This window comes from Ylistrum balloti, unplaced genomic scaffold (genome assembly GCF_031769215.1).
Source record: "Ylistrum balloti isolate Yb309-2 unplaced genomic scaffold, AGI_CSIRO_Ybal_v1 Utg370040, whole genome shotgun sequence".
In the NCBI taxonomy this organism is placed as follows: Eukaryota; Metazoa; Mollusca; class Bivalvia; order Pectinida; family Pectinidae; genus Ylistrum; species Ylistrum balloti.
In genome coordinates this window covers 24,207-35,966 of record NW_026782098.1, presented here as the reverse complement: position 1 = coordinate 35,966, position 11,760 = coordinate 24,207, and the positions used below count along the sequence as shown (strand labels likewise).

Below are 11,760 nucleotides of genomic sequence, written 5' to 3'. Positions count from 1 at the left end.
TGATGTCAGAATCTACACTGGTATATATGTAAGCTATGTCCATTCTCAAGTCTTCAAAGGAGGCCTTTCAAATTTCCGAAACTATGAAATCCCCCAAAAAATTGCAAAACTTTCATTTTAGGGATTTTTAGTAACAAATTGCAAAACATCCCAACATATGGTATATCAACAGAAATTGGTATAGTGGAATATGTAAGAGATTAGTGTTAGGCAATATGTAAACACAGACAGGCGAAGGACAATATTTCCATAGATACAGGCATCAAGGAATATGTCAACAGGCTGGTGTTATGGTGTATGTTGAAGAGAAACCCTGGTATCAGGGAATATGTCAAACAGAAAGCCATGTGTCAGGGAAAATGTCAAACAGAAAGCCTAGTGTCAGGGAATATGTCAAACAGAAAGCCTAGTGTCAGTGAATATGTCAAACAGAAAGCCTTGTGTCAGGGAATATGTCAAACAGAAAGCCTTGTGTCAGGGAATATGTCAAACAGAAAGCCTAGTGTCAGGGAATATGTCAAACAGAAAGCCTAGTGTCAGGGAATATGTCAAACAGAAAGCCTTGTGTCAGGGAATATGTCAAACAGAAAGCCTTGTGTCAGGGAATATGTCAAACAGAAAGCCTTGTGTCAGGGAATATGTCAAACAGAAAGCCTAGTGTCAGGGAATATGTCAAACAGAAAGCCTAGTGTCATGGAATATGTCAAATAGAAAGCCTGGTGTCAGAAAATATGTCAAACAGAAAGTCTAATGTCAGAGAATACGTCAAACAGAAAGCCTGGTGTCAGGGAATATGTCAAACAGAAAGCCTAGTGTCAGGGAATATGTCAAACAGAAAGCCTGGTGTCAGAAGATATGTCAAACAGAAAGTCTAATGTCAGAGAATATGTCAACAGAGAATGGTGAACATCTGGGCCAATGTAAAGTGATATTTGTGGATTGATGATTATAATTACACATCTGTAATACACTGATGCAGGGTCAGAGGTATACAATTACTTATGCCTATACTTACATTTACAAAACAAAGTAGCACCAACAAGGAGGTCTTTCAGGAAGTATTCAAAAATAAAATTATGCAACTTAACCCTAACATTACCAGGATGAATTACCTATTCAATTATGGTTCTTATTTCATATACCTTGGAATATCTAACACAGCAGGCCATGCACATGTTGCTTGTTTTTTGTTTTATTTTTTTTTCTCTCTGTTACTACAATGATGAATTGCTTAACATTTTTTTCACAATTTTCATCTTATTAATTGAGAAAAACTCAACTTCAAACAAAAATGTCCTTGGTGCTATTCACTGTTTACTTTTTCTTTCAGTACTCAAAAATCATGTTACAGTGAATATGTATATACGATAAAAGGACACATCTATATGAAAATCTGTCCATACAGATCACATATTTCTGGTCTCAATGCTTCCTGGAGTGGTCTTTATAGACAGGTTAAGCTGTGTATAAATGATGTACAAAACAAAATTTCAAACAGAATGTAACATATTATTTTGAATTTGAACAGGTTTCTGTACATCTAAAGCTAGTGTTTATCTTTTAGAATAACAGAGAATCATTACTTAGATAAAATGGCACAACATCGCTTGCAATATCTCTTAATATACAGGAAATTGCACTATGCTGGGAATAGATGTGACATCAATGAACTAAAAAATTTACATTTAAATGGAATTGGAGTTTTTAAAGCAAAACATGCAACAATATAGTGAAAAGGTAACAAACAGTTTGATATAAAGCTAATTTACATCCAAGGTTTATTTATTGTACAGTAAACAATTGTCATAACTACTGGGAATCACATTGTGTAGGGACGGATAATTTGTTCTTCCAGCAAAATCTTTGATCTCAATGACATTTGATAAAACAATCTGCATTCTAAGTGAAAAATGCCACCTTGCTAAATTTACTTAAAACCTCTATGTAAACATAACAAATATTGCCTTTCAACTGGATTAAATTAATTCTCATTTTAAAATTTCTATATACATGAGTCATTCTGTTCAAAAAGAGTTATCATTGTAAAAGATAATATTGATAACATGAGTATTCACTACCGGCTTTGACACCGACAAAAAACACCAGTGAAGAATGTAGAGTTAACTTTGAACACAATCTAGATCAATGTGATCAGAAAAGCACTACCATGCATTCTAATTCAGAACTTACCTTAATGATTTATTCAATGACAAAACCACTAACAACAGTAACACTATGACAGCAGTATCACAACCTGAAGATTCTACCTGTCACTTCAATATATCTCTGTTTTTGCTCGGTGTATGTTAACTGTGAGGCCCTTCTCTCACACAAAATTCTGGGAACACTGTTTGAATTCTCAAAATATGACAAACTAAGAATACTTCAAGCCATCCATTTTTCCCTATCTGTGAGTAAACTTTGGCATGAAATGGTCTCAAGCAAAAATAATTTGTACATATATAAGAATATGATGCCATTTTAGCACCCAACATCTGCCATTCCAAGAGATACTAACATATGAAGTAATTTAAGTGACAAAATTATATAAAATGTAGTGCAGACAAAGGAGAACAAAGGGCAACAACTTTGAATATAACAGGGTCAAGCTTTATACACTTTAAAATGTTAGTAAGTATGAATGTACTTACATGAAATAATCAGAAATTTTCTGTGATGCACTGTTATATACCCTTGACAAAATAACATGTTAAAAGGACATAATTCTAATGGAAGGGTAGGACTACAAGGCCATAATTTAGAGTACGGCACTCTTCTATCCAACCTGATACTAAAATAGAAAATTTGGCAAAGTTTAGGAGAAAACTACATGTGTGAGGAATTATGCTCCAGCCTTTTTTAGAAAGCATTGTTTGGAATTTTGAATGGTGACATATTAGCATTCCTACCAAAGAAAGTCCTCAGGAAAGAGAAGTCCTGAAAGGTGTTGTACACATAAACAAATCAATCTGGCAGTGGAAAACCATTTTTGAGGGCTAGGGGTGGGGGCAGGGACATTCTTGATATTTCAAATCCAGTGGTTTTTTGTTCGCTATCACTATCTACATCTCTGGAACATTTCATGGCAAAATTGTTGGCACCAGTTAAGTAATCAGATTGGTTTAGACCGAGAAAGAGAAATGACCAATTACAGACTGAAAAACTCCTTTGAAAATTACAAAGGAGTGACACCCAACTTCAAAGCCAGTACAACATACTGTTATGTGATCTTGAGATTCATTTGATGAACATCAAAGGATCAAAATAGTCTTCTCATCTTACCCACTAGGTGTCCCAAATGGAACCTTCGATTTTGCCATGAAATGTTCCAAGGGTACAGAGAGAGAGAAAGTGATGGTAACCCCTGGAGTATCAAGATGGAGAGGGGGCAAGTTTTAATGATACATATTATCAGTCATTTGCTCAATATTTTAAAAACCACACAGTAAATGAGACAAAATACATTTGATTTAAAAGTAACACATTGTATCAAACATGATCAATTACACATAAATGTCATTTTTTTTAAACATTTAAAATACAATTTCCTCTGTAACAATAGACTATAGAAGTTTATTACACAAAACTTTAAATCATCAAAATGACAGTTAATTTTATATCTACAAGAAAGGACATACAGTAAGTCACAGAGAAACAAAAATCTATCCATGTTATCATGACAGTTGTATTACACAGTGGAATGCGAATTTTAAGACAAATCATTTTCATTTGATCAGGGTCATTTCACTACAGGGAAGACCATTATATATAGACAAAAATATACATCAAGTTGTTCATGGGCATCATTCATTCATCCTAAAATGTTTCTTAAATAGGGCCCTTTTTAGATAAAATAGGAACCCTTCTGTATACTGTATATTGAATAGAATACCAGATAGTAACTGGAGACCTTTTCAATTTCTATTCTTCATAATGTTACAGGCTAGTTATGACTTAAACTTATATACTTTATCTTACTTCCTTCATTTCCTGATACAGAAGATAAAATTACTTAAAAATCTATCTATAAACTACATAAAGCTAGAGTTATTTTTACTGTGGAGGTTTTGTATAAACAATGATTTCTGAAAAACGTTGTGAGAAGACGTGTTCAAAGCTAGTGTACTAAAGATACTAATTAGTACATGTTCTGTATGCTCAAACTGACCAGAAGTACATACAAGGTTTAAATTATATTGAGCTTTGTTTTTGCTACCTTTCATTCAGGATATGGTAGATAAAACACTATGTAAAGCCAGATCATTACCAGGTAGAACAGTAGGATATTCAGTAGGTCAGCAAAAGAAATATATTGGTAACAACCTGTTACATGTATGTGAATAGGAATCACACATAGAAATCAATTGCTTCTCCAGATCAACAAGATTTTCAAGCTGTCCATAGTATTATGCTTTAAATACATTCAAACAGAAACAATTAAAAGGACTGCAAACCTTCATAACTATAAAGGCGACAGAGTGACTGACTAGAGCTCTACATCATGTTGTTGAAGATCAATGGTGTCCATCTCTATCAGATCTTGACTGTCCTCTACCAGATGGTTATTGCCATTAGGAAGAGTTCTACCATTCTTTGGGAGGTACTTGCCATTCTGAATGGTATTGTGGTTAGGTTCTATTTGTTTATCAGGAAAATGGGTCTCCCTGCTAAATATACTGGTCTCTTCCTGGTCATCAATATCTAACAAACCTGTGAAGTACGCAAAAGATATATGTATATATAATACATACCACATGGCCTACATATGGCAGAATTTATCTATAAAATATATTTAAAAAAAAAAATTAAAAGCAAAAAAAATTTTCAACAAAGAAAATCACACAAATGAATTATGACATAACAGTTAAAGTTCTCTACAAAATTCATAAATTGTATATTCATTGAAATACACAGAAGTTAAGCCTAAAAAAAATATTAAACAACGAGAAACTATACCTAGTAATTGTCTTACAAATATATTACAGAACAAGTGCCATATGATGAATTTCTTTTTAATTCAGACGGTCATGGATACTATTTCTCAAATACTGTATAACCTTACACCTACACAACGTAATTTGTATGATATTTCAATGATTTAATTTGTGCAATACCAATTATTTGCGATCCTTTGATAGATAACAAAACACACTAGGGGATTGCTTGGAATGATTTTAACACAATATATAATATTATATATATAACAAGACAAAAGTGCAGTAACAATTACACCTGTCTCCATGCTCTATGACACTGTATCATCACTGGTTTCATGGTCAATTGGCTATTATTTAATGCTACTGTTATACATGTTGATGAACATAAATCTATGTCTGACGATATCCTTTGTGATTGCAGAGTCTGCATTCAGAATTTGTCGTAAATAATGCTAAAATTTGATGCATGTTAATAAACCTTGTTATGTAGTTTATCATCATTTCAACTTATAAGACTAAAAGTAATTTTATAAACAGAACTGCATCTTGTGACATGACATGACTGACAGTATCTATGACTCACCTGTTATCTCCAGATCATATGTAGATATGGTACTTTCTGTTTTGATGAGATAAAGGATGGATCTGCTTGGCCAGAGTAGATGGATCATCACCAATACACACAGCAGATCAGATCCCAGTGTTATCGCTGCAAAATAAAATAAGCACCATAGATATTATTCACTGAGAATGTTAAGTATTTTAAACATAAAAACTTTTTTCCCCTAAATCACTTCATAGGTGGTGATAATGAATTGTAGGATGAAAATGAATTTTGCTGTTAAAAGATATATAATCCAATTACACATTTTCCAACAGTCTTACACCAAATACAAAGATATTTTTTTATCTCTAGATAGTTAAACATGTTTGTTTCTGTTTTAGTAATGATTTATCCTTACTCATACAAAGGAAAACTTACTAAGAATGGTTTTATGCTTCCATAACGCTGATATCTGAGTACCAATGATTGCTAGAACTGGCAAGTATATAAACCAAACTAGAAAAAAGGCCCCAAACTGTTGAAGGAAATTTAGTCTGTCTGGATGTTTGCTATGGAATACTGTTCGTCTTAGCTCCACAACAAACCATATCATAATGACTACACGTAAACCAAGAGTAATGTAGCCTGGCCAAGTCTGCCATTCATCTATGTTGGAGATTTCATCAACCTCAGTCTGGAATATATCACAAACAAGATCAATCACACAACAATCATGACTATTGATAAAGTCGATGTGTCTTTAATATTGTCAATACAAATAACATGTATCGTCACTTCTGATAAACAGTTAGTAAATCAAATACAAAATCTATGCTTAGAGTTTAAATATTGCTTTCTTTTATAATTACTGGTATTTTAATTTTGAGAAAATGAAATGAGAGTTACCTTAAACCTAGAAACTCAATGATCTTTTAAAGAAAAAGATATTAAACTTACCAGGTTCCAGAAATACAGGACAAAGTTTGAGAGGGCGTATACACCCCAAACAGAAAAGACAACAGCACGCCCTTTAATATCCATGTGTGTTATTGTCCAGCCACGGGCAACTAGCAGGAGAAAAAGCATGAATATGCACTGGGATATTGTGTCCACAGCATTTCCTACTATTTCCAAAGGGAAGAACCCAACTCCATTAAATGAAAATATCAACAAGTGTAATAAATTCAGTGCTATACCGGTCACTTCCAAAGCTATCACAGACGTAAATAGTTGTGTTATTGGATGCTTCTGTTTTATAAATGCGTAAATCCAGATAGGAAGTATCACAATATAAAATATTAAAAACACTAAATAAATTTCAAAAATATCATGGTCATCAAAAGAAAATTGGTGCTCAAATGGATTAAAATGTTTAGAGGCTGGGTTTCCATTGACCAGCCAGATGTCATAGTCCAGATCAAATGGTTTGTCATTATTCCTCTCCCATACACAGTTGTTACGCTGACAGGCAACTAGACTTACATACCAGAACCTGGAAAATGATCAATCAATATTATAACTTAATTTGATAACATAAAATATTTATAGAGCTTTTGGAATGCTTAAGTTTTCTTTTCTGGTTTTTTTTGGCAACACATCTTCCATTTTTTTCTTTAACATATTATTCAGAGTTCATGCAGGCAATATGACTATCAAATTACTTAAATACTTGGATTACATTCCAATTATTCTGAGACATAAATAGCTATCTTTTTTCCTATATATATGTCTCGGTTCCAATAACTGATGCTTACATATAAATTTGTCTTTTGAAACAAAGAGACAAATTATATTAACTCTCCGCTTCTTCCTATTCTCAACCCGCCTTTTTTGTTGTTTATCAAATCACGACAATCGCAAATTGGATATTATTATTACAATTCTTACAGTACATGCATAGTCGGTGCGAAGTTTGTTATTTGTTAGATTACCTTGGAGACCTAAAATCTTCTACTTTGTATGTGAACTGATATCCTGGTATGACGTTAGCTGGGTTGTCTTCGTCATAGCATAGCTTTCCTTTAATACACGGCACCTTTCTCAGAAAATCTTCCAATCCATGTTTCTTACACTCGAAGTCAAACGCAATGGTATCAATTTTGTCGAACATACGCGCGCAGGTGTATTTATGCAGCTTACGAGTACTGTTTCCATGGTATTCCATGAAGTATTCACTATCTACCACAACTAAAGTTGCGAATGTAGAAGCATTACTTCTGGAAGTGATGTTTCCATAAATAAATCCTTCTGTATCCAGCAAGTCTTTCGTGTTCGTTTTCTGAATGGCAAATTTAGCGAGATATTTGTAGAAACTGCCCGTGTTCCATGTCCCCTTGAGATGTAATGCCGACAGCTTGTGATTAGTAATTAAACTAAATAAAATAAAAACCAATGTAAATATTCTGAATGGATAAGTTTTCATAGTGAAAGAGTACTTGATTGTTTTATGGCTTTCCGAGTTAGTATTTCCATTCGATCACCTCCATCTTGGATTCTTACAACTTCCTGCTTGAATATTAAACTTCCGGTAAGATAACACTGCGCTTTCCAACTAGCCGTAATGCTAATGTGGCTGCAAAAAGGACTGTAACGTAGCCAGCAACGTAACCGTCAAACCAACAACATAAAAAATTGTTATCAAAGTGGAATACACGAATAGCAAATATAGTATCTGATATCTTTTGCTACTCACTTTTTTGAAAAAGTTCCTGTGACATCGTTCATTGTGAACATTTGATAAGTATTTTTTCTATAACTTATCAATTTTTGATGATTAAATTGGCCAAGTGACAATATAAAAGTGAGAAAAAAATGAAAAAGCAACACTTGATTTGATATATAGGCAATACAACGAGAAAATCTTTTGCCAGCAACATAATTCCAAATCATTTGGAAGACTTTCTTTTTATTCCTGGTAACAGTACACGTTCCTTGTCATATGGAAATATCACTTAGTTTACTGAAGTCTGGTAGTGGGTTATAGGATTCCAATTCCCAAATGTCCTCAACAACTGTGTTGGTATAAAAAATATTTCTGAAATACCATGACCTTCATTAAATGTATTTGGTGTACTAAATCGGTCGTGAGTGGTGAATCCTGTTGCATCTTGCAAACCAAGTTAAGAAATAACGCTAGTGCTCTTAAATGTGATCTATGTTGAGTAAATATATCTACTAATGAACGTTGTACATGTGGTTCTCCTGTTGTAGATACCTATCATGTCTTTTTATCTGTGATAGTTATATTGACCAACGAATAAAGTTGTGTTTCGTCAACTTATTCAATACATACCTTTAAACTTAAATTTACTCCTGTTCGAGGACACTTCTCTTTCTGAACAAGAAAACCAAACCATATGTTTGCCTACTCATTAATATATCTATGAAACAAACAGATTCTAGCAAGCATATTTCTGAATTTCTCTATCCCGCTCTTCCTCACTCTTCTGAACTCATTTATTTTATTATTGATATTTGTGAATGATATCACTGATATTTTTATTAATGAAATGTTATATTAACGTCTAGAATTAATATAAAATTTATATTGGAAAGCATTTGTATATGTGTTCCATGTACCTGCTCCTTCTCTGTAAGCGAACGGATATTCAAGAAAGCAACTAGTGACAAAGAGAGAGTAAACAAAGCATGGGAGTGATAGACATTGACAAGTTGTGAGTTTAGGCCTTTGGACAGTGTATCACCTGTTTCGCTTGCATGGAGAAGGAGCAGATGCATGATCTACATATTTAAAAAGTATATTGCTCTTATTATACACCCCTAACCCCCCCCCCCCCCCCCCCCCACTCTCTCTCTCTCTCTCTCTCTCTCTCTCTCTCTCTCTCTCTCTCTCTCTCTCTCTCTCTCTCTCTCTCTCTCTCTCTCTCAAGTTGTTTATGATTGTTCCATTGCTATTACATCCTACTGCCACCTTGTAAATATAATGTGTGTGTACTAATATCTTTGGAAAGGGCTTTATATAAGTTGTAAAACTTGTGCCCGATCTTATTGCTACTTATGTGTAATAAAATATGTTTAAATCAAATAAAAAATTCCACCCTGTTTAGTGGTCAACATGGAAACCTTTCGTGTAACCCGGTTGACCCTGTTAAGGCGGCCTAGAGTTCTATATTATATTTCTCGATAAACGATTGCATTTGTACGGGATGTTGGAACCGATATATGCAAAGATCAAAATGCAAAGTTTTTTCTTCAATTGTCTGTCAAACATAAAGATAAACCAAAGATACAATATCATTCATTTTAACTCTCACTTCTCAACTCTTACTAAAAAAATTTCCGGGAACATCGACCCCTGTTTCCCGCTGTAAATTACAACTAACGATATTCAGCAAGTTTATTAGGACAGGGAGGACTGGACCTCTAGTTTTTTTCTCAATGCATTCCTTTTGTATCGAGTTTTATCTGACAAAGTCTATTATTTATAAGTTTAAAAATTATTAAGTCAATTTCGCATGCAAGGACACAATCTTAACATAGAATCTGGGCGCTATAATAACATCCCAAGACGGCAGAGAGTATGTATACTGTGTGATAAAAATGACGTCGAAGACTTTGTACTACTTTGTCTAGCATATTCTGATTTAAGAAAAATGTACATTAAAAAATACTATCATAGACGTCCAAGTGTTTATATACTAATAGAAGTATTGACCTGTAAAAGTGTTAAATTTTTAAACAGACTGGGTAAATATTTGTTGTACGCTTCTGCTGAAAGAAAAAAATCTCCTGAGTAAGCATAATTTTGGAATATCATTTGAAAGTATAAATGTATAACAGTTATTTGATATCTGTCAATAACTCGTTAAGTAGTACTATTGATTTGCCTCGGTGCTTTAAGTGTATTGTTTCTATGTTGTTGTCATTATTTCATGACGTCACATATATACATGTAGTAACGTCATACTTACAGTATTTCATCACGTGACAGACCCGTACTACATATATTAGATATATATATATCTAGTATATGTGTGTGTATTTGAGTGATTTTTCCTCCGCCATCTTCCACCTTACGTATATGAATTGTGATAATTTAATTACGTATACAATGCCATTGTACCTATAAGCCGTATTGCATTTGAAACGAAGTATTCAGTATCTAACATGTTAACTGGATAACCTAGACTAATCCCTGCATATGTTGACATTCACCTGGGTGGACACCTGAACACAGGTAAGTTTCCCAGGTTTCAAGGTTTTAATCACTCCGACACACTTACGTGTGTAACAAGATATCACAAATCATCATGCATTCTGAATGGATGAGTCGCAAGGCTGAAGATGATAGAGAATATTATTGAATAGTGTGTAAGAGCGTGCATCGGCTAGTGTGCAAGAATGATGGCATGTATGAAAGACTATCATTCAAGACTATTCAACATTGTACGTACCACATGACTGAACTTATAAGCCGCAAGACTTTCAGATGAAGGAAACTTATAACAAAAGGAGCAGACTTAATCTGAGGAAGTATTCTTTCTGTGAACGGGTAGTTAACCACTGGAATTCACTTCCTAATGCCGGAGTAACGTCACCAACAATCCAAACTTCCGAATCCCGATTGGATAAACATTGGGGGGCAAACTGAATGTATTTATAATCATGAACTGGACAATAACACACTGATCCATATCCGGGATACTAATTCTTTGTAATTCTGATCTGGATATACAGGCTCAATAAGCCTGCGTCCAGTATATATTATTATTATTGAGTAGACACCAGTAGAAAAGCTAAGAAGAATGGACTTCACGGCTCAGTGGACAACTACAAAAGCTAACACCAGAGAAGTTACCATTCGATCTAGCTTCTCTTCTTCAATCTTATAAATGCCGATTTCAGAGATCCTGCTAGGTAAGTAATAAGTAACCTTGCTATGTTAATAAAATTTGTATGGCCAGGGACGTATGTCTGTCATATACGTCCCTGGTAAGGCTGACCACCTGGCCACATAATGAAGGCCTAACAAGGTACGCTGCCCAATTATCTAATTAGTGTCATCGTCAAACTTTATTTCCCCCGATTTAGGAATATTTAGATACAAAAAATATATATAATCAAGAAATTTACAATGTTTTACGAAATGAGAACATTATAATTCTTTAACACATTAACACAAACATTGTCCGGCATGGTCTTCCGGATGTAAGGTGACCGCCCGCCTAATTTTATGTGTGACGTCAACTTCCCTGCAGCCAATCTGTGACAAGTAAGACACCCAACAAAATAATCATGTCGGGAACATGTGGCGATATT

The 11,760-nt window shown here is 34.0% G+C and overlaps 1 protein-coding gene across 1 annotated transcript; it reads right to left on the bottom strand.

The window, feature by feature from the left end:
- Positions 1-4,486: 4,486 nt before the first annotated feature.
- On the bottom strand, positions 4,487-7,903 carry LOC132549052 (uncharacterized). The gene is made up of 5 exons (XM_060212951.1): positions 7,413-7,903; positions 6,439-6,973; positions 5,920-6,175; positions 5,521-5,646; positions 4,487-4,710 (listed from the first exon to the last, which is right to left on the bottom strand). Exons 1-5 carry the CDS (start codon positions 7,901-7,903, stop codon positions 4,487-4,489), a joined length of 1,632 nt encoding a protein of 543 aa, XP_060068934.1.
- Between the last annotated feature and the right edge of the window lie 3,857 nt (positions 7,904-11,760).